We start from the raw sequence: 23,692 nt of genomic DNA, 5'->3' as shown, positions 1-23,692 counted from the left end.
ATGAGCCAGCAATAGATTCTAATTCTGGTATGCAGAATTAGACAGATGTACAACCTTGTCATAGAAATTACTGGACCCTCAATGTGGGGCACTGCCCCAGGAAGAACCTGGGGCAGGAGGAAAAGACCAGAGTGTGCACTTCCTTTGGACAGCTAGCACCCCCATGAGGAAACTGGCAGCTTCTCTCCCAAACCCACCCACAGGCAATGTCATGGATTAGATGTGTTGGACACCTGTTGTGAGCCACTTTACGTGCTGTCGCCCCACTTCCTAATCTAGCTGCTAGTGAGCCTGTCAGTTCTGCACAGGCTTTGAATGCCTTTGTGCACTGCAACCTGAAAACACTTCTGTTCACATCTTGCTTCTAGCTCCAGGGCTTTTCTAATGCTTCGGTGTAGGATGGGCATGCTTGACATATGTACAAGTACAACCTGAGTTCGTACCCATGAGGTCACCTTTGACCAATGGGGATGAAAGCTGGTAGATTCAATGCTTCCCTCATTTTTCCTCTACGTGGACAGTTGTGAGATATATTTTAGGAGGTCCATGGGATCAGGTACCCAGTGGCTAACTCATTATATTAGCTTTCCCTCTTTTCCAGTACCACTTCTTTCTCTTCTATTCCCTGAGATCATTTCCTTCATTAATTCCAGGCCTACAAGACTTTTTCTACTGCTCTGCTTTCAGAGAATTCAGGCTGAGACACTAGGGAAGGAGGAGTGGGTGAAAGAGTAAAGAGAGGCAAAGAGTGTTATGTTGATGGGTGTACTTCCACCTGGAAGGAAAAATCAAATGGTGTGTAAGAACTTCTTCTCTAGTGGGGAAAATAACAGGGTGTCCATCTAGACAAAGGATGAAAAAGATCTTTGATCAGTTCAATTCTTAGATAGCAAGAAAGCTAAGAAAACCAGTCTTTTTCTTACTGGATCTGAAAGGAGATGAAAACAAGCTGAAGATGTGGAGGATGAGCCCTAACCATGGATACGAGGCTTCCAAGCGATGGAAACCCCTAGTCAGAAGGAGCTCACATGGAAAACACTTGCTCTGAGCAAAAAAAAGACTGGACAGATTTAAGACTCTTCTTAGTTCTGTGTGGTTAGTTGTTTACAACTGTTTTTATGAGAATTTTTTTTTTTTTTTTAAAGATTTTATTTATTTATTTGACAGAGAGACACAGCGGGAGAGGGAACACAAGCAGGGGGAGTGGGAGAGGGAGAAGCAGGCCTCCTGCGGAGCAGGGAGCCCGATGTGGGGCTCAATCCCAGGACCCTGAGATCATGACCTGAGCTGAAGGCAGACGCTTAACGACTGAGCCACCCAGGCGCCCCTTTTTTATGAGACTCTTATGGGCATAGTGGATATTAGGGCCATAATTTTAAATCTACTTCCTCTGGTTCTTGTGTCTTTTATAAATGGTTGAGGTTTTTTTTTTTTTTAAGATTTCAGTTTTTAAGTGATCTCTACACCCATTGTGGGGCTCGAACTCACAACCCTGAGATCAAGAGTCTCATGCTCTTCCAACTGAGCCAGCCAGGTATCCCTAGAATGATTGAGTTTTGACTAAAGGAGAACATACTGAACACCTACAAGGTGCAGAAAAATCACTGGCCATAAAGGACTTTCTGTTGTCATAAGTGCGGTGAAGTCCACCATTATAGTTTAAGTTTGGGCAGTGGTTATCCCCCTGGGGAGGCTGGGCTGTGTATTACATGGGCAAGAATAGCCTCGGGGAAGCTAGGCTTGTCTCATAGTGCTGATTCTGGCTACTGCACGGCCCAAACATTTTTTGTCTCCGGCTTTGATGTCTACCCCTAATCTATAATCTTTCTTGCATGGTGCTGAATCATACCTGTGAACTCACTCTAGGTAGGGGCAGCTTGTTGCTCCTACCAAGCTTTTAAACTAAAACCACAGAATAAGTCCCGCTTGAGCTCATTGTTATTTCCTTTTTATGGGACAGGAATTACCTGCCTGCAAAGCTCCTCACAAAAAACATGTACTCCATGCAAGAGAGCTCAGAAAATCTTGGGATGAATGGGCCTCAGGCCAGGAAGCATCAGTCATGGCTAGAGTCTTTCTGTCACAGCTGGGATCTTTCCTTTTGTATCACCGTCTGCCATGCACACTGAAACAGCAATCTTTGGAATTTTGAATATGGTGCTGCTAACTTGAATGTGTCCCAGTTACTCTTTTTAGAAAGACAGCTTATTTTCTTGAATAGAGATTAGGCTTGTAAATGTGTCCTCATTAGCAAGGCAGAAGGAGGTTAAGAACCGGGCACTTCTCCAGAAAGCCCTGGCCATCCCGAGAGTCTCCTGGATGCAGAGCAGCTCTGGGTGGCTTTTAGAGGGACTTCCTTCTCAGGGCTGTCCTTTCTGCCAGGCGGATGTAGAGCTGAATCACTAAGGACACAATGGAAAGGGAGGGGCAAAAAGTGAAGGCTTTATATTTCCTCTCCAGGGACACAGCTCTCATCTCACCTGCCAAATTGTACACTTCACCCTGGAAAGCAACAAAGGTAAAGAGAAGTATTTCTGTACTACATTATTTCAGCTGTGCTTGCTGTCCTTGAGGAGCAGATAAGAGCAGTATAATACAGCAGCTGGGCAGGTGTGTAATGAGCCAAATGAGCGTGAAGATTATTCTTCGATTGAGTGTGGCTTTTGCTGATCTCTTGATGAATACATTAACATGTTTGTTAATACATTAACATTGATGGTGTGCGTTTTAGAAATCCTTGAGGCAGGCTGACTTAATTTTAAACCTCTGATTTGTTTAGCAAAATAGATCTCTGTTGATATTTTCTACTTTCTCATAACCCTTATTCAGAGCAGAGCGCATTACACATGGCTCTGGCCTCTGTGTGATGAAACTTTTCTGAGTTCCTTAGAGGATCTTAACTGCACTGGAGTGGCCTTATTAATAACTTGGTGTGTTGGGAAGAATGCCTTACAATGTTCTGTCCTCTTGCAATACTTTAGTGACAGTATCTCCTTTTAAGATATGTTTGTTCCTCACATTTCCCGAATAGTTCTTTTTTCTAGAGATCCTCCTTCTTAACCTAGAAGGGCTGCAGCCTTGGGCATCCTTTTACTGTTTTTCTCCCATGACAGCTTCCAGATGACACATTCCTTTTGCTTGGGAGGGATTTTTCTCCATCTAAAAGCAGACAGAAAGGTACACTAAAAGAAATTTTCTGCCATTCCTTCCTTCTTTGGGAGCTCACTTCAAAGTCCTTCTATGGGTCTGTGCGTCTGCAGTAGGATTCTGTGTGCCTTGGGACTTCTGTCTTTCATGGCGTCCTCTTTTCTGAAACCAACTGCATAATATTAATTAAACTAGAAACTGTAAAATATTTATACTGTTGATTTCTGTAATACATATCCATTGTTGGGTAATTGTGCAAGACATGGATGATTTCACAGGTAGGTTTTCCCTGCCTTCAAGGAGCGCTAAGTCTAGTGAAGAAGACTAACATATTCAGTGAATAAGAATCTGTAAATTCATACACACATTTGTGTCTCAGTGTCTCACAGAGACAACTACTCAGATATAGAGGAAACAGTCAATTAAGGTTACTGCATAAAATCCATTGAACACCAGATTAACGTGGATACTCTGTTGTGCTAACAGCCAGAAGAGTGAAATTTTGGAAAATGAATGATGATAGTAGTGCTCTTAAGAGCTAGGTGAATGATAGTGAAAACTCTGTTTTACAAATAAACGTGCCAAATACCAAAGTTCATGCATTAATTCGAATTATATATTCCCAATAGTTTTTGAGTAAAACCTAAACCTAAATCTTTTCTTCTTGGTGCTGTGAATTAAATGCTTGAAGAGCTAGAAGATCTTATTGTGAAGTGAGGCAAATAATACTATACTTAATAACCATTAACTGTTAGAGTAAGCCTCTTAATGCCTTGTATCTTGGACAAAAATTTCTTAATTTTTCTGGTAAGATGTTATCCTTATAAGATAAGGATAATAATGATAATGCTATAAAAACAAAACCATTTTACCACAAATGAAAACTTCTCAGAATAGCATCCAGTGGCAAGTGGAAAGAGCATGGATTTCAGAACAGATGGGCTTGGGTTCAAATCATGGCTTGCCCACTTACAGTGTGTGATTTCCCAAACCCTCACTGCCTTACCTGCAAAACGGGGGTAACACAGCCCATCCTGTAGGACTTAAATTCCAAATAATGTGTGCAGTGCTTGGCACATACACAAACCCTGCGATTCAGTCATTTCCTTTACAAAGAAACCTCAGGCAGGTGTGTAAAGGGCTGTGTATGAGGATGTTCATCATAGCTCTGTTGCTGATGGTGTGGAGGAGGAGGCCGCTTGGGTGTCTGTCTCTGGGGAGTGGATAGGCAAAATGTGAAAGCACAAAAACACAGTACTTACAAGTAACAGATGATGTTTCCAGAGAAACCAGGATGAGTCTTAAAAATGTAGTGCTCAGTGAAAAATAAATTATTTAATGTAAGATCATTGATGAAAATGAAAAAATGCCTAAAATAAGGAAACATATTTTTAAAGGACACATGTAAATAAAAGAATATGCTTTACAAATTATAAGTGTTGTCTGTGGGGATGGAGTAAAAAGGAAATGAATTGGGTTGAAGTCAATAAGCAAAGAAGAGAATTATGGCCCAATGATGGCTGTGCTAAGGACCAAGAGGTATGATTACTTCAGTCCTCTATGCTTGTGGTTAAAAAAGAAGAAAGAAACAAACAGATTAATAATATAAGAGTGCATAGGCCGCCTGGGTGGCTCAGTTGGTTAAGCGTCTGCCTTCGGCTTAGGTCATGATTCCGGGGTCCTGGGATTGAGTCCCTCATCGGGCTCCCTGCTCAGCGGGAAGTCTGCTTCTCCCTCTGCCCCTCCCCCCTGCTCGTGCTCTCTCTCTCTCTCTCTCTCTCACCCCCACCCTCTTGCAAAAATAAATTTAAAAAAATCTTTGAAAAATAAAATAAGAGTGCATTGCTCACATAGGTGGTCTCTCAGTATATCCCCACACTCTTTTCCTAGGTGCCTCCATAACTGCAAGGCTACTGTAACTCTCCTATGTAGGCAGGCTTTTTATAATGACGATATGACATGGATTTAAGAAGAATAAATTTACATTTACTTATAAATCTGAAATCTGAAATTGCATTCTAGAGCCTGACTCCATTAGCTAACTCCAGATACTGAAATGCAGACTGCAGTATGAAGAGCGTTTAAGGTTTGGAGATGCTTCATTACTGGACCAAAATTGGTTTCTTATTAAAGTAACTAAGAGCTTTCAAGGATGTTATTATTATTAGACCTGTTACAGAGAGCTCTATTAAAATTAACTTGAAGAACAGTGTCCTGTTAAAGGTATATGCTAGTATTTTCATTAAATAAGATTAGCAAAACTTTTGTGTTATACCTTTAAAAAAACTGTCAGGAGCAAAGGAAAATACAGTCCAGGCTGATTATAATTATAACTGCTAGGCTCTATTATACTATGTTGGGTGGTCTGATGAATGGAAATAGGTAGCATCTAGTTCTTAATGATTATTTTAGGACAACCAGTTTCAATTACAGGTGTGTGTCATCACCATTTTTTGCCATATAAATTTGGTGGGCCATTATTTTGAAAGTCCACAAGTGACATGTTTCCTTTCAGTCTCTCTCTGCCTGAGAAGTGCTGAGCTGTGCTCTCTGCTCCCTTCCCCAGATCTGAGGCCTTCACCCTAGGTTTGGCTTTGTTTAGCTTGTAAGGCACAAAGCACTATGTTTTAGTGACAGGTATGACACTAATGCCTAAATCAGTAGCCCAACAGAGTCACACCCCCGAGAACACACTTCCAGTGAGCTCAGCTCAGATATGAACTGTCTGAAAACAAGGCAAGTTAGTAACTAAAATAAATATACCCGGGTGGAGATAATAGACTGGCTATCTGTCATAATAGCCTAGAGAATATAGGCCCAGACTTGGTTTCTACAAGAGTGCACAGCTGTAATCTAGAAGACGAGAGGAAGAGGAACGAAGTAGTTCCAGATAGCTGGGGGACTAAATGAGGGAAAAGATGTAGCTGGGCCAGAAATGTGTGAATGTGAGGTAGGTGGGCTAATTGGTTCTAGCGGATAAGGGTGTATAAAGAAATCCCTAAAGTAAGTTGGGATGCTTTTAGCTGCAAGTAATAGAAGACTCAGTCAAAACGAGCTAAAGTATAAGGAAACATCATCTTACATGACAAGAAATCCCAAGGTAGGACAGATCCAGGTTGGGTTAATCTGTCTATTCAGTTCTGTCCACCTTTCCTCTCTGACATCTGGCTTATCCTCTTGGGCTGGCTACATCACAGTCACACAATGGCTGTCATGACAGTAGTCACATGAAGACAAAACAACTGAGAGGAAGGAGAGGGCAGGCTTCCCCCTGTGAGTCTTTTATCAAAGGGAGCCCTCTTCTAGAAGCCCTGGAGTGACTAAAATTTTGTCCTTATCAGCAAAGATCATGGCACCTTCAGATCTTTAAAATTCTATTTATTTCCCCCAAAACTTGATTGAGGAATAATCGACAAATATAATATCATATATTTAAAGGGTACAGTGTGATGATTTCATATACATAAACATTGTGGAATGTTTACCAAGATCACATCCATCACCTCATACAGTTAACTGGTTTTTGTTGTTTTTTTTTTTTTCCCTTTGGTGAAAATGCTTAAGATCTACTCTCAGCAACTTTGAACTACACATTATTATTAACTGTAGTCACCATGCTGTACATTAGAACTTCAGAACTTCTTCTTATAACTCAAAAGTCTGTACCTAATTCATCACTGATAGGGGATAATTACCTCAGTTGGCTTAAGCCAATCAAGGCTTGCTCTTGGGGCATGGGGAGCTTGAAGCCTTCTCTGAAGTACATGGCTAAGTGAAAGCTGCTTCACGACATCTGTGTTTTCTTAGCAAAGAAGAAGGGAAGGGCTGAACAGCAGGCAATCAGTTTTTTTTACTGTGCCATTTGGGGAGAATCTGAAGGTATCTGGAAGTAGAAAAGTGTTCTCCTTTGAGGCTGTGAAGGTGGGCAGTCTAGTGAGACAGCATTTCATTTGGCTGAGCTTGTATAACTCGAGAATTTTTCTTTTTTTTTTAACATTTTATTTATTTATTTGAGAGAGAGAGAGAGAGTGAGCGCTAGTGGGGGGGGCAGAGGCAGAGGGAGAGGGAGAAGCAGGCTCCCCGCTGAGCAGGGAGTTTGATGAGGGGCTCAGTCCCAGGACTCCAAGATCACGACCTGAGCCGAAGGCAGATGCTTAACCAACTGAGCCACCCAGGTGCCCGAGCTCGAGAATTTTTCTATACAAATTCCAGGATGGGGGGGCGGGTCTTATGGCATGGACAGTAAGAGCACAAAAACCTAATTCCTTCTGCTCTTTTGCTGCAGAACAATTTTAAATGTACACAAATTATAGTGAGACAGCTTTGAGCTACTGGTTGAAAGAAACAGAATCTTCTATTCATTAGGATCTGCAACTACTGGGAATTCCCACCTCTATCATTTACAGATTTCTCAAAAACTATGAATATGTAATTTTTCATGAAACAGTGTGCCCAGTCTCTTAAATTCATGAAATGAAATAAATGAACTCTATAGATTATCTGTATTTCCAAGTGATATTCTGAGATTTTTCCCCCCATCTGTTCTCAGATAGTGCTGGGCATAAAATGGATTCTCTCAGCACAGCAAACGTTGAATTTTGCCTTGATGTGTTCAAAGAGCTGAACAGTAACAACGTAGGAGATAACATCTTCTTTTCACCACTGAGCCTGCTCTATGCTCTAAGTATGGTCCTCCTTGGTGCCAGAGGAAACAGTGCAGAGCAGATGGAAAAGGTATGGAACACAGCAAAGATTTCTCCATAGCCTAGAGGTCTTCCATGCACCCCTGTGGGTCAGCCAAATGCTCATATCTTTATACCAAGGGAATTCTGCCATCTTGTGAAAGAAGAAACATTTGGGAAAATCATATTTCTTAAAAATGAATGATGGCTTAAATAATGCAATAATAATAATGCAAATATCATAATACATGTAACACAGTCTCTTCCTTCCCATCAGTGCTCTCACGCATACATTTTTGCAGTGTACTTTTAGAGTTCACTTTTTCAATGATTTAAATATGACAGAGAACACACATGTGGTACTGTTCTTGCCCTCTGGAATTGTAACTTAAAATAAACCTTAATGACACTTTAAAAGCTATCAAGTTTTTAAAAAATATTCATTAGTACATTTGAAGTTCATAAGAGCCCTATATAGCAGGTAGGGATTGTTATCCCCATTTAACAGATGGGGAAACTGAGAGAGACTAAGAGAAAAGGGGTGACTTTTCAGGTTACGTAGGCTGATATACAGTGATTTTTTTCATTATATGTATTTTTAATTGCTATGGAAAGTCTAGATGAACATCACTTAACAACTCCTAGAATACTCACATATTGTATTATTGTTTGCCTTTTATTTGTTTACTCCATATTTTGATGCACTTTCATGATTTTCTTGCTCTCAAAACAGGTATTGTATTGGGACACCATGTAATGTTTCATATGAACCCCAGATGGGCACTGTCATAGTGAATGACCTGAGAATGGGAGGAGGGGGCAGAAGAGCCTCGTGGACAAGAGCTCCGTCCCTGGACACTGGCAGATGGTTGTCAGGGACTATCTCTCTTGAGCTCATTTTCCCAAGCACGAAATGGGGGTAATACTGTCTACTTATAAAGCTGTTGAGAGGGTTCAGTAAGATATGTGAAGGCTTAGTTCAGTACTAAGAATGTGACATCACTAAATGTTAGCTATTTTTGTTGGTCTTTATCTGAAATGGAAAAACAGATGCTTATAAATACTCACTTTTATGGACTGTATGTTGCTTTTGATGCCAGTAGATCCCTCTTTTTCTTTCCTAGGTGCTTCACTTTAATCATTTTGCAGAGTCATTAAAACCAGAGTTCAAGGACTCAGCTAAGGTATGATAATATCATTGCTGAGCTGTCAAATGTTCTTTAACATAAGAGCACAAGAAATTATAGTGCAGGGGTTGAGTAACAGAGCCTCTCTTTGGCCCTTTAGGGAGTTAACAGTGTCTCCCTTGATCTATTCTTTTGGTCTTCCCAATAATCGCTACAGCCTATAGAGTTAACATAATGATAATAATGACGATAAAGTGCCCCAGATTTTATCATACCATTTATTGTCATTCTTGCTCAAACTTTCTGTTCTTTTATGGACTGCACCATAAATCTCAATATGGGATTGAGTCTGCCAGCCTCATCTGTGGAGTGGTAGATTTTTTCAGTGGGGGCACTGAGAAAGGACCCTGATGCTTTGCCTTATAATTAGATCCCAGATAAACAAGACCTAATGTTGCCCAGCCCACATTGCCTGGGACCATGGTCCCTGCTCTTTTCTAGTAGGAGAATTCCTTTTGACATAAAAATTATATAGAATTCACACATGAAGGTGGTTGTGTTTGATCGTGATTGATTGAGAAAACATATAAATGCATATAGGTTCACAGAATACTTGCTTCACAGAACTCCACTTGTTGTGAGGAGTTGAAAGCTTGTAGTTTGGGAAACTTTGCTTTAGGGAATGTAGGTATACCCCTATAATGTCCTTGAGTTCAGATGCATCAAGGCTGTAGGTCTAACAGAATTGCTCCTGTGATGGGTGAGTAAGGTCAGTTCAGTGAAGTGCTGAAGTGTTTGGTTACATGTCACACAGAAAACTGAGACATTGAAAGTAGTGTGGCAGAGAGGAGAGATGATTCTATAGGTACGCTGTAGTACAGGGATAGCAACAAAACTTGGATCATTGCCCTGAAGACCCCACTAGGATCTCTTTACGAAAACTTGTGCTTTTGGTCTAACCCACTGGGGCCAGCAAGTGCTTATGTGTTTTGCAACAGCTTCCAATTCTGCACACAATCTGTGAGTAAGGTCACAGAGTGCTGAGATTATTGTGCTAGAGGAAATCTACAGAGGGAACATGATTTAAACTCTCCAGCTCCTTGTTTGTTAATATTCTCTACCCTTTTATTCAGAGGCAATCATCCTGCTCTCTGCTTACAGTGTTCACATTATTTATAACCCTCTGGTGGCAAGAAATCAAGCAACTTAATACTCCACTCTTTGTTTATTGATGCTTCAGTGCAGCCAAGCTGGAAAGATTCATTCAGAGTTTGGAGTCTTATTCTCTCAAATCAACCAGCTAGACTCTAACTATACCCTCAGCATGGCCAACAGACTTTACGGGACAAAGGCAATGGTGTTCCATCAGGTACGTTCATATGGAATGCTGTAAATATCACACCGTAAAATAAGTGAAGAGCGAGAAGAGCCACATGACATTCATCTTTAAGAGATTAAATTTGAGCTGACTTGACTTGAGTTTCAGTGAAATGGTTCTACCAAATTCCCATTTAAAGTTGTGAAATATCACATAAAAATTTTATTTCTGCAAAAATCACCAAAGTTGTCCAAGAATCAAGGTCAGGGATGAAGCACAAACACACACACACACATCAAGGTCAGGGATGAAGCACAAACACACATACACACACACACACACATCAAGGTCAGGGATGAAGCACAAACACACATACACACACACACACGTGCGCACACACACACACACACACACACACACACACCATGGGGAGACCTAGCTCTCCGTTAGACCTCAAACAAGCAAAATGTACCACTCTGGTCCTTACTTATGTAATCGCCCTAGATCTCAGTTTTCCAATCTAGAACATAGGGCAGCAATTCCCATTTGTCTGCTTTGAGAGGACAGAGTAGTGAGAGTGAACTGCAACTTGCCATTTTGCTTTGAGTGTTTTAGAATGAAGAATTCCAATGATATGATAGAAGAAACAACCAAACATTTCTGAACATTCCTTTTGGAAAGCTTTTTGATTTGTTTAAATCCATTTGTTTTATTAAGAATAAGTACATATGGATTCTGTTTCCTTGCAGACGTATATACATGAGCTGCTTTTGTCTCTGTGTTGTAGATTTTAGAACACATAGAGCTTAGGCTTTTGCTTCCCTTACACTATTTTTTGTGTGTGATTGTCCTTTCTTTTACAGCAATATTTAACTTGTTCTGAGAAACTGTATCAAGCCACACCACAAACTGTTGATTTTGAATGGTCTCCAGAAGAAACGAGGAAAACTATTAATGCTTGGGTTGAAAGTAAAACTAATGGTAAGAATAAGTCCCACATGTGTCTCCAAACTTTATTTGCACTGTTTTGATAAGCTCTCTGAGTCAATGCTAACAAGGAATCTGGTTGAAGTCCAGGACCCAACACAGGCAGGTCAAGAATGGAGGAAATGGGGGAGTATTTGGGAATATTTGTAAATATCCTTTACAGTCATTTATCCTGATTGGGAGCTAAAGCTCAGTGACTCTGAGAATGAGAAGAACACTATTTCTACTTTACAGAAGTGTTGTACATTCTGCAATTAAATTTAATTAATTTTAAATCTACCTTTCACGATTTTAAAATAAACTTTCTGATTGTCAAATATTTCTTTGAAATTGCAGGTTAAATGTGTAGATTTAAAGATGTATCCATTTCATTATTTAAAAACATCTAGTTAAGGAAAGATTTAAAGAAAAACAAGTGGAGAGAATACTATAGTGAATCCTTATTGACTCATCACTCAGCTGCAGGATTTATTATCTAAAGCTATTTTCCCTTGCCCTTTCCCCCTAACTCTTCCAGGACAAATCCCAGAAATCATCTTTTTTTTCAGGTTGTTTCCTCTCAAAAATATAAGTTATTTAAAATAAAATGCCACTGCATCATTATTATATCTATAAATTTAAAAATAATCATTTAATATTAACAAATAGGCAGTGAGTTTTTGTATTTCCCCAATTGTCTCTTTTTTTGTTTGAATCAGGACCCAAATAACGTTTCTACATTGCAGTTGGTCAGTATGTTTCTTACATCTTGATTTTTAAATTAAACTTTTTTGATTGAAATATATATACTTATAGAAAATTTCATACATTCTATGTTTGCTGTTCAATGAATTATCACAAAGCAGAAATTATCACAAAAGTGAATGCCCTCAGGTAACCTCCCTCCACCTCTACCAAGTCAGAGAAATAAAACATTAGTTACTAGGAAGGGCACACTCTAAGGCCACTCTTGTGTCTCCTCCCAGAAACTAAACCGCCTTATTGCCAAACATTAAGGCTTCTCTGACTTCTTTACTGTATATTAATTCTGCCTAGTTAAAAATTTCATGTAATTAGAATCATAAAGCATATATTTAGGTTTTTTTTTTTAGGTTAACATTTTGTTTGTGAGAGTCATCCATGTGACTACAGGTTGGCACGGTTTGCTCATTTTCATTGATGTCGGTTTTGGTCTCTGAAAATACCTAAATCTATTTATCCATTCTACCGAGTCTTAACGAACACTTGGGACATTTTTAGTTTGGGTCTATTATGAATAGCACTGTTATGAGCATTTTGATACACATCTTTTGGTACATATGTTGTATGTGATTTTGTTGGATGGATACCTTGGAATGGAATTGCTGATCATATAAGGTGTATATATATTCAATTTTAGTAGATAACAGTATTCTAAAGTGGTTTGCCAATATACTTGCCCAAGCAATGAATGAGAGTTTTATTTATTCCTCAACTTTGCCAACACCTGTTAGTCTTACTAACTTTAGTCATTGTAGTTAGTTTAATTTTAATTTGTATTTCCTTTATGAATGATGTCATTGGACATTTTTCATACACTTCATGTCTTCCTTTGTAAAGTGCCTATTTGAGTCTTTTGCCCATATGTAAGGATGGTTTGTCTGTTTTTTTCTTATACATTTTTAGGAGTTACTGAATACATGTGTTGCAAGTAATTTCTACCATTTTGTATCTTCCTCTAATGGTGCCTTTGATGAATAGAAGTTCTTAATTTGAAAGGAGTAAAATTTATCAATCTTTTCCTTTATAGTCAGTACCTTAGCATACTTTTAAATAAATCTTTTGCCTACTCCTAGCTCATGAAAATATTTTTATACGTTATCTATTAGAACCTTTATTGTTTCACTATAGTCAAGATTCATTTAAAAATTCATTCCACTCCACATGGACATCTAGCCGACATAGCACTATTTATTGGGAAGAGGATCCTTTCACCATTACACTGCAATGTAAACTTTATCATAAATCAGATGACCATATATGTATGAGTCTGTTTCTGGGTTCAGTGTGCTCCATCTATCTATTTATTCTCATGAAAATACCACAATTATGGTGGCTTTACAATACATCTTGATAGCCAGAAGTGTTAAGTTCAGTGTTGATCCTCTTCTGGGGCTGCCTTGACTTAGCTTGCTTGATTTTTTGCATTCCATATAGATTTTATTTATTTATATTTGAGTATAGCTGATGCACAATGTTATGCAAGTTTGCAGCATGGTGATTCAAGTTTATACATTATGCTGTGTTCACCACAGGTGTAGCTACCATCTGGCCCAATACATCGCTATTACAGTATAGTTGACTATATCCCTTATGCTATGATTTTATTCCCTTGACTTATTCATTCCATAACTGGAAGCCTCTGTCTCCCTCTGCCTCCCCTCTGGCAACCATCAATTTGTTCTCTGTATTTATAGGTTTGATTCTGCTCTTTGTTTATTCATTTGTAGTTGTTCTATGCAGTCATAAAAAAAGATGAGATCATGCCATTTGTGACAACCTGGATGGACCCAGAGGGTATTAATGCTGAGTGAAATAAGTCAGACTGAGAAAAGCAGATGCCGTATGATTTCATCATAAATGGAATCCATACACATTGTAAAATCAACTTGTCAGTTTTTGTTAAACATACTAGTTGAAATTTTAGTTGGAGTGTTACATATAGAATCTATAGGTTTGGAGAGAACAGGCATCTTTATAATATTCAGCTTCTAATCCATTTCCATGAAGTTTACCTCTGTTTATTTAGGTCCTCTTTAATTTTTTTCAACGACATTTTGTATTTCTGTATGTTGTCTTGTATGTCTTTTGATAAATGGTTTTCAGATATTTGAAGTGTTTACCAAATTTTAACTAGTATCAATTATTTCAAATTTTATTTGTTGTTGATGTAGAAATATATAATTGACTTTCATATATTAACATTGCTGAATTCTCTTAAATCTAGTTTATATATTATTTTAGATTTTCTATAAATACAATCATTTCCTCTTCAACCTTTCTTGCTTCTTTTCTTTTCTTTTTGGCTAGTGCCTGCAGTTGAATAGAAGTGCTGATACTGGGCGTCCTTTTGTTATGTCTTGTTTCTGGATTTATATCTTGTTTCTGAATGGTTTTAATAATATATATTTAAGTATAATGTTTGTTGCAGATATTTTTATGAATATATTTTTTTCAGATTAAGGAAGTTTCTTTCTATTTCTGGTTTGCTAAGAATTTTTGGCACAGATGACTAACCATATTATATTAAAGCCTTTTCTAAATCTATTGAGCTAAGATTTTTCTTCTTTACTAGACTAATTTAGTGAATTACATTAATTGATTTTTAGTGTTAAACCAACCTTTTAGTCCTACGATAAACCAGACTTGGTCATGGTATATTATACTTTTTGTGTTATCACTGGGTTTGATTTCTTAATATTTTCCTTAGAGATTTTACACCTATGCTTATGAAAGAATTTTGCCTTAGTTTTTATTTATTGAAATATTCATGTTTCTCCTCTTTTTCTAATTTCCAAAAAAGAGTTTATGTAAGGTTAGTATGCATTTTTCTCCTTTAAATATTTGGAAGAATTCACTGGTGACCCTCTGTGCCTGGTGTTTTCTATGTGGGAAATTTTTAATTAGAGATTTGATTTCTCTAGTAAATAGAGGCCTACATACATTTTCTGTTTTCTTTTTGTGTAAGTTTTTGAATTTTTTTTCAAGAAATATGTCCATTTTATCTGAATTTTCAAATGTATTAGCATAAAATTGCTCTTAATAGCCTTGTATTATCTTCTTAATGTCTTTTGGATATATAATGTTGTCTTTTTATTCCTAGAAATCTAAATGGTGCATTTTTTCTTTTTTTCTTGGTTAGACTTATTATGGATTTATAGTTTTTAGTCTTTTCAAAGAATCGATTTCTACTTTCTCTAATATAGATTTTTTATTACATTAATATTTATGATTATCATTTATTTCCTTCTTCTTACTATCTTCGTATTAAATTGCTATTCTTTTTCTAGTTTCTTGAGATGAACAATTGATTTTCAGACCATCTTTTTTTAATGTACACATTTAAGACAATGTCTTTCCTTCTGGTGTCACTTTAACTCCATCTCACAATTTTCCATTTGTTTTATTTCCACTATTACTCAGTTCAAAATATTTTCTAATTTTCATTGAGATTTCTTCTCTGAATCATGGGTTATTTAAAAGTGCTCTATTGATGTCCAAAAATTTGGAAATTTTCTCGTTGTTTTTTAGTTACTAATTTTTAGTTGTTTTTTTTGTAATCAAAGAACATAATTCAGTTATTTGAAATTTATTGAGACCTTTTTGTAGCAAAACATATGTTTTGAATTTGGTAAAATTTTCATGTGCACTTAAAGATAATGTGTATTCTTTAGTTATTGGGTGAGATGTTTAATTTTATCAGGCCAACTTTGTTAATTTTGATGTCTATGTTTGCATATCCTTGCTTATTTTTTGTCTGCTTTTTTATCATTTACTGAGAAAGCTGTATTAAAATCTTCCACTATGATTGTGGATTTTTCTGTTTCTCCTTTTAGTTATGTCCAGTTTTGCTGTGCATATTTTGAAGCTGTGTTATTATGTGCATAGATATTAAATTGCTGTATCTTCTCAGTGGATCAGTTCTTTCTTCATTATGAAACACCTCTTCCACCTTGCCAGATCCTGAACTTCAATTATTTTTTCTTTAGCACTGAGAGACTATAAGTAGTTCTTAAATTCTTGGTTCACTTGCTGCTGTGTTTCTTCTTATCTAGGCGTGGGGCAACTTTTGAAACTTCATTATACTTTGAGGGAAAAATTGTCCAGAACTCTCTATTGAGCTCACCTGCCCAGGTTTTCTCCTGTCTCTGGGATCGTTACCCCTTCAGTGTTGGTTTCCTGCTTCTTTGAACTCTATTTTTGGTCTTCCCAATCCTCTCATGATGTTCTACTCAGTTTCTCTGTCTCTTTTAGTCACTTTCTGCTCAGATTTTTTGCATCTCCATTGCTTATGATTAGCAGTTGCTTCAGAAACAACGCAGTGTAGAACTTGAAAAAAAAATGTATTCAGCTTTCCTTATAGTTCTTGCCAGGGATATTGGTCTGTCATAAACCATATTCTTATTGACTAAAGAAATCTCTTTAAATCTTTTTTTATCTTTTAATAATTTCTCTTTTGATCTTTTATTAATTTCCCCTCCTTTTTTTTCTTACAGAAAATTTGTTGAAGGAAATAGATATTTGCCTGCATTTTCTCATAGTCTAGGTGATGATGATTACACCTTGAAATGTCGTTTAATAATTTCCTGTTTTTATATTTCTCATAAGTTGGCAGTTAGACCTAGAAACTTGATAAGATTCTGGTGATTTTTGCTTGTGTGTTTGTTTTTTACTTTTGATAAATATGCTTCATTGGAGGTGTTGTGTTTCCATCAGGAAATAAATAATGTCTGGGCGCCCTCCCTTTTTTATGATGCTAGTAGCCTTTGATGATAATTGCTTAGGTCCATTATTTCAATAGGGGTTATAAAGTTGTAGTATTCCAATTCTTGCATTACTTCTTTATAAGCTGGAATATTTCTATATAAGATACTTCACCTCATAAAAAAGTATTTGGTTCTTCTAAGTACTGTTCATATGAGAAAAACAAAAAGAGAATGCTGGATTCTTTCTAATACCAATGTCAAAACTACCTTTTTTTTCCTTCTAGCATCCTTCGAAGATAGCCAATGAGTTTTATTTTTTTTAAGACTTATTTATTTATTTGAGAAAGAGGGGGAAGGCAGGGGCAGAGGGAGAGAGAGTCTTAAGCAGACTCTGCACTGAGCATGGAGCCCATCATGGGGCTTGATCTCATGACCCTGAGATCACTATCTAAGCCAAAACCAGGAGTCAGTCGCTCAACAAACTGTACCACCCAGGTGCCCCAACCAATGAGTTTACTTTTAAAATATCCTTATGAATTCATAATTTTAGACATTCTGAGGTGTTTCAGTTTATTGGCCCCTTTTAGTCAGGGGTCACATCTTTCTATTGGTTTCTAAGTCCTTTTGACACCACCCTGCAGAATTTGATAGCTTCCTTGCCTTCCAGTTTGACCAGATGTTCCAGACGCATGTCCTGCTCCTGACCTAGAATTACTTACTTCTCAAGGGGATCCTGAATCATTTTAATGAGAAATGATATTTAGAGACCATAATCTGGGTACAAGAGTACTCATTGATACTGGCTTGGTTATTGTTTATAGGCCTTCTCAGTGCATACATTTTTTTAGATGAAATACAGCATAATTTCTTACTGATATGACCAGTTCAAATTCAGATTCATAGGATTTTTACTTAACATGCCCCCTTTTTATATCTATTTCTCTTTTATCTTGTGTCAAAAATCCCAGATTCCAGTGTCACCAATATTATTGCAAAATCACATCATTCAACATAAACACGGTCTCAAAGTAACAATACTAATAGAATGTAACAGTAGCTTAATATATTTTTTGCAGTTCTTTCTGTCCTTAGGATATATCTACCCAACTAGAGATGTACAAATAACCATGTTGAAATAACCTGTCTCTGTGTGGTTGTGCCACCAACTCATTGTACCAGTAGTTTCTGAGGTTTATGAATGTAGACAATCATATTCCTTGATATAGGAAAGAATTAAGTTTATTAAGTAACAAAATTAGGATGAAATAACATTAAAGTATTAAATTAGAGCTAATTGCATTTATGAAGAGGATGTCAGTAATATAAATACTTCTCTGAGAATAAAGACCACGTTTCTAACATACTCATATCTTACTATTTCACTTACCAGTGATGAACTCTTAACAGTATTTTGTTGATTGATAGATTGATAGATGTTATTCAAGCTTAGTAATAGGTGACCAGATTAAAATATGTATTTATTTAATTCTTTGTATTAAGTTAGAAAATGCTTGGAAAGGTCTACAAATTTTTCAGATCTGTTAACTTACTTAGAACAGTAATGGAAAAATTAAGCTTAGAGTCTAATGTTCCGGATATCCCTATGTTTCCTATTGTTAGATTATATTCCAAAAAGGTTTTATAAATTGCAGTGCACCAGAGTGCACCAAGAGGGCTTGGTGTTCAATCTGACTGGTATATCTGATTGTATATTTTTATAAATTCTCATTTTCAGATACATATTTACTTTAAGTCTTGGTATATACTTGTGATACACTAATTGCTAGGACATTATAAGAATGAATGAGTCTTTTGAATACTTAAAATATTTGGATGTGGTGGGGTGCTGGTAAGTATAAAGCCTGATAAATATTAGAAGGAAGCCGTAAGAGATTATTAATATTTTTTTAAATAAGCAGTAATGTATAGGAAAGCATTGGATATAACTAGGTATAAGACAAGTTGATCATTAGCTAATATACTAACTACTCCCTAGATGCCATCTTCTGATTAGAAATAACAAAGTATTTAATTCTTGGACATAAACTTCATTTGGTAAGGACAGCCTCGATGGCCAGGAGATAAAGTAGTTCTCCTGGCATCTCAAATTTATAACTAGCCTTAAAAAAGAAATGGTTCCAAATTTCTAGTGACTGTTCAACTCTCTGTTATTAATAAACCCAAGTTCAAATCCAAATACATTATCTGTTTTTTTTATTATTATTATAAGGAAAAGTCACAAACCTCTTTGGAAAGGGAACAATTGACCCTTCTTGTGTAATGGTCCTGGTGAACGCCATATATTTCAAAGGACAATGGCAAAATAAGTTCCAGGAAAGAGAGACAGTTCAAACCCCTTTTCAGCTAAGTGAGGTAAGTATTTTGTTTTTAGACTGATGATAAATTCTGAAGAATGCAATAATCATTTAAGAACAGTTTAGAAAGTTTTAGTGAAAATACTGGTCTAGGTTTTCATAGGTTTCTTTAATTGTGTCTTTTATGAATTTTATTTTCATTTTTCCTCATGAGGTGACAGTAACCTTTCTCACAGGGCACTGAACCGGAGTCTTTGGACATGGGGGCCACCCTGGGAGAGAAGAGAGCATGCTCTCTCCTCGCTCTTCCCCTGTCCACACATTCTTCCCACATATGCTGTGGCTGTTTTCTCAGCACAACAAAACCATCTATATTATTTTTCTCCTAGAGAGTCTCCAATTGGATTAAAAAAGAAAATGATCCTATGATGTCATTTTTCACATAAATCACTTTAGGTGGTAATGTTAGCTTTGTTTTGGGGAAACATTATTGTTACTATACATATTACTATACATATATATTTTATATATAGATGATTATATATATTATTTGAACTAGTTAGGCTCTAACAATGACTTATTTTAAAATAAAAAATAACCTTTGCAAAGGAAAGTAATAAAGGGTTACTTTATTGTTTATATTTTCCCCATGCCTTTAGTGTTTTTTTTTTTTTAATTTTATTTATTTGACAGAGACACAGTGAGAGAGGAAGCACAAGCAGGGGGAGTAGGAGAGGGAGAAGCAGGCTTCCCGCAGAGCAGGGAGCCCAATGCAGGACTCTATCCCAGGACCCTGGGACCATGACCTGAGCTGAAGGCAGACGCTTAATGACTGAGCCACCCAGGTGCCCCATCCTTGCCTTTAGTGTTAACGCAGATATTCATGTTAGGCAAAAAAAAAAAAATCATTGTACATACATGTTCATGCATATATGTAACTATTCTACCTAATTACAATCTTTTTTTAAAAAATAGGGTAAAAGCGTATTTGTGGAAATGATGTATCAAACTGGAACATATAAATTAGCCTTCATAAAGGAACCGCAAATGCAAGTTCTTGAGCTGCCCTATGTTAACAACAAACTAAGCATGATTATTCTGCTTCCAGTAGGCACGGCCAGTCTAGAACAGGTAAAGAATGCTAATGTGCAGAGAAATGTTTGCTCATACCCAGGCTCCCAACTCTGTGTACCCCATGATGCTAGTGTGGTCAGTCCCTAATTCAGTCACACTCTGGGTTCAGTGGGGTTGCCCCAGGGGCTGTGAGAGGGACCCTGGTCCCTGCCCTCAGGACAGTATATTTTGGGGGAATAATCCATTCTTACATCAAAGAAGGCACAAGGAGGCCAAAGTGCCATCTTGTACAAATATCACACCTACTGGTTACTTGACACTTGGGAAACATGATTCTGTAGTAGTGAAATTGTAATGCTGTTTAGGGTCTTAGTCCACTGAAATCTGATTAAGCCATCTTCCCTCTCAGGAGCAGTTTTTCCAGCCCAAATATGACATGCTTTCTTGAGCTAGCCACCCTTATTAGCATCCTGATTTTGTGGGGGAAATGAGTGCCACAGCCCCTGAGAACAGGTCATGGTGGTGGCAGGAGTTTGGGTCTAAGCCCCTCTCCCTGGCTGCAGCCAATGCTGCCCGGCACAGAAGCAGGCAAGCCCTGATACAGAGTAACTGCACTTCCTCCCCGGCCTTGCTGGGACTTCCCAGTGCTCTGCTGGAAGGACAAACAGTTTCTTGGGAGACCAGCTGTGCTTCTGGGATCTTAGGGAAGCTGACCTACGCCCACAGGTGGGATGGCCACAGTCAGGGGTTTCTAAGTCAGGGAGTGCCTGCTTGAGGTTAAACAATGTGGCACAGGTGGCTGGGGGATAGGGAAGGCTTCTTGAAACACCTGAGGTGGGATGTATGCATTTGGACCTCTAGGAAGAGAAGCATGGCCATGGCCATGAGAACTGGTGTGGCCAGTTCAGAGGGGCTTGGACTTCTGGTTGCCTGTGGTGGGCTGCCATGGGAAGATATTTGGAGGCAGATAGCATTTTGGAAGCAGTTTAGAAGAGGTCTTTATCAGCTTATGATACATTCATTTATTTGTTCATTTATTTATTTATATACCAAACATTGAGTGTTTATGCTGAGAATTCTCGGGGGTTCTAGAACACCGACAAATGCGTGGTTCCAATACAGAGTTCTAAATATCATGTAACAAATGCCATGATAAACTGCCGAAAGTCCTGTGGAAGTAGAGTAGAGAGTAGAGAATGAGGAAATCAGGAAGGCTCCTCGTAGAATAATCTCGATGCCTCACTGGAGGAGTAGAAGTTGAGTATGTGGAACAAGCCTACTCTTTTGTTCTCACCAGAGCAAAGAGCACATGCCAATGCCTTAGGGGTATGAGGCCACGAAGTGGATTTGCAATATGAAGTCATGGTAACTTGGATTAGGGCAGAAAAGGACGAAAGGAAAAGATAGGAAGAAAAACCACCTTTACTTTATGTCTGATTGTGTATTGTCAGGATGGAGAGACGGTGGCCAAAAGTTTTCAACTCTCATATTTGAATGATGGGGTTTTGGATGCCATTTTGGAGCTGTGGGGAGGGCTGGCTGCCCAAGGGGAGAGCTTACACAAAATTATAGCACTGGGTGGAGGATGAGAAGCCGGGATGTGAGGCTGCATGGCCAGGTGGAGGCATGAAGGGGCGTGTAGAGCTGAGCTTCCGGGGAATAGCAGAGAAGGACTGGAGGGAAGTGAAGCAGAGCAGAGCAAGGGGGTGCTGGCGTCACAGAAGCCAAAGGAGAAGCAAGTTCATAATAGAGGGTGCAACGAAATGTTTCAGGTTTGAGAACCCAGGAGAAATGGCAGATTCACCCAGGACACACCAGGACTCCAGAGGCAAGAGAGGGAGTGTAGGTGGAGCCTACCTGCTGAGGGAGTTAAGGCAGAAGACCGTAGGACACACATTTGAGGCATTGACTTACGAAACATGGACAAAAGATAGACAGTAGAACAGGGAAGATGTGGCTGAGTGTGAGATTCTGTTTCTTTTTTCCAGATGGGACTGGAACACATTTTCAAAGTAGAAAAGAAAGCAATACATTGAATCATTCACTTTGGGAATTACAAAACAAACAGCATTTAATACAGAGAGCACGTGTTTGGCTCATGTGGACTCATCTGTGTTTTGTCTCAGGTAGAGAAGCAGCTGAACACGAAGACGTTTCACGAGTGGACCAGCTCTGCTAACATGGTGGAAAGGGAAGTTGAAGTACACATCCCCAGATTCAAACTTGAAATCAAGTATGAGCTAAATTCCCTGCTAAATTCCCTGGGCATGACAGATATCTTCAATGAGATCAAAGCTGACCTTTCTGGAATATCACCAGGTGATGGCCTGTATTTATCAAAGGTCATCCACAAGTCATATGTGGACGTCAACGAAGAGGGCACCGAGGCGGCAGCAGCCACAGGGGACAGCTTCCTTGTGAAAAGACTCCCCATCCGGGCTCGGTTCCTGGCGAACCACCCATTCCTGTTCTTCATAAGGCACAGCCATACCAACACGATCCTCTTCTGTGGCAAGCTTGCCTCTCCCTAAACAAATGGGCTTGAGCAAGGCTCAGAGGAGGTGCAGGGACAAACCCATGACTAAAAGCAGTTCATCCCCCACACACCTCTGTACCTCACTTCACTCATCTGCAAAATGGGGCTAGGATCTCTCTCAACCTGTACCTTGAATTGGTGGACCTTAAGATTATGGAAATCATGGAAGAAGGTACATTTACAAAAAAGCTCCTCTAGTTCTCTTGTCTTTGGAGCCTCATTTAAGTGCTATCTGGGTGACGTAATCAAGTCAGTGAGACTAATTTTAAAGGGTTAGATTTGTTTGACTTCTATATATCCATAAGCTCTTGAAAAAGTGACCAATCTACCTTCAGAAAACCAATTCGAGGGCTTCAACTGTGATGGGATTTTTAAATATTGTAATTTTCCTTGCATGCATAGATACAACATCATGAATTTTAGTTCAAAATTCTGTATTCACTATAATAAATACGTAAAATGCCTCAATTCTTTAAAGATTTTTAATATACCACAGCAATTAAATGACTTATGAAAGGATACTGAATAAGGAGAAGTCTAATTCAGTGAACATTTTTATGGAATTTTTGGCCAAATATTTTCAGCCCTAAATTGAATAATAGATTTTTCTTTTTGCCTCCTTCCCTCCCTTCCTTTGTTCCTTCCTTCTTTCCTTCATTCATTTTTCTCTGTCCTTCCCTTCCTCCCTCCCACTTTTCCTACCTTCCTTCTTCCCTTCCTTCCTCTCTCTCCCACCCTCCCTCTCTCTTTTTTTTTTAATAATGCAGTGAGTAAAAGTTCAGAATAGCAAAAAAACAGAAATCATATTTTTATTAAAAAGGCATTTTTATTTTTAAAATTTGAAAAAACTTAAAAAGAAATCCTTCTTATTTTCTACTCAAGATAACATGAGGTGATAATCAGATAATAAAGGCCATGATATATTTATTGCCTTCTCAGTGCCCTCTTGGTAAGTACTTCCTTTCAGAACTCTGTCAGAGATGTGAGCAAAGCAGAGGATCCCCTCAATTCTTTCTTCCCTAAGCCTGTCTTGGAAGAGGCAGTCTAAAATCAGCCACTGCT

The 23,692-nt window shown here is 38.1% G+C and overlaps 1 protein-coding gene across 2 annotated transcripts; it reads left to right on the top strand.

Moving 5' to 3' along the window:
• The first annotated feature begins 2,383 nt into the window (after positions 1-2,383).
• Positions 2,384-23,032, top strand: SERPINB11 (serpin family B member 11). Of its 2 annotated transcripts, none has more exons than XM_036117215.2 (8): positions 2,384-2,518; positions 7,697-7,881; positions 8,954-9,013; positions 10,197-10,325; positions 11,138-11,255; positions 18,936-19,078; positions 19,996-20,151; positions 22,221-23,032. In XM_036117215.2, the coding sequence occupies exons 2-8, from the start codon at positions 7,714-7,716 to the stop codon at positions 22,623-22,625; spliced, it is 1,179 nt and encodes a 392-aa protein (XP_035973108.1). In that variant the 5' UTR covers positions 2,384-2,518; positions 7,697-7,713; the 3' UTR covers positions 22,626-23,032. The 2 variants fall into 2 exon arrangements, with proteins under 2 accessions (XP_035973108.1, XP_077916245.1); XM_078060119.1 differs by having other exon boundaries at positions 2,490-2,610.
• The last annotated feature ends 660 nt before the right edge of the window (positions 23,033-23,692 follow it).

The sequence above is a fragment of the Halichoerus grypus genome, chromosome 13 (assembly GCF_964656455.1).
Source record: "Halichoerus grypus chromosome 13, mHalGry1.hap1.1, whole genome shotgun sequence".
In the NCBI taxonomy this organism is placed as follows: Eukaryota; Metazoa; Chordata; class Mammalia; order Carnivora; family Phocidae; genus Halichoerus; species Halichoerus grypus.
The sequence above is the reverse complement of the archived record's forward strand: the minus strand, read 5'-3'. Positions and strand labels throughout refer to the sequence as shown.

Coding starts and splice junctions, on each gene's coding strand:
- SERPINB11 (XM_036117215.2), top strand. CDS start 7,714: ATGGATTCTCTCAGCACAGCAAACGTTGAATTTTGCCTTGATGTGTTC. Junction 7,882..8,953: donor GTGCAGAGCAGATGGAAAAG/GTATGGAACACA, acceptor TTTCTTTCCTAG/GTGCTTCACTTTAATCATTT. Junction 10,326..11,137: donor AGGCAATGGTGTTCCATCAG/GTACGTTCATAT, acceptor TTTCTTTTACAG/CAATATTTAACTTGTTCTGA.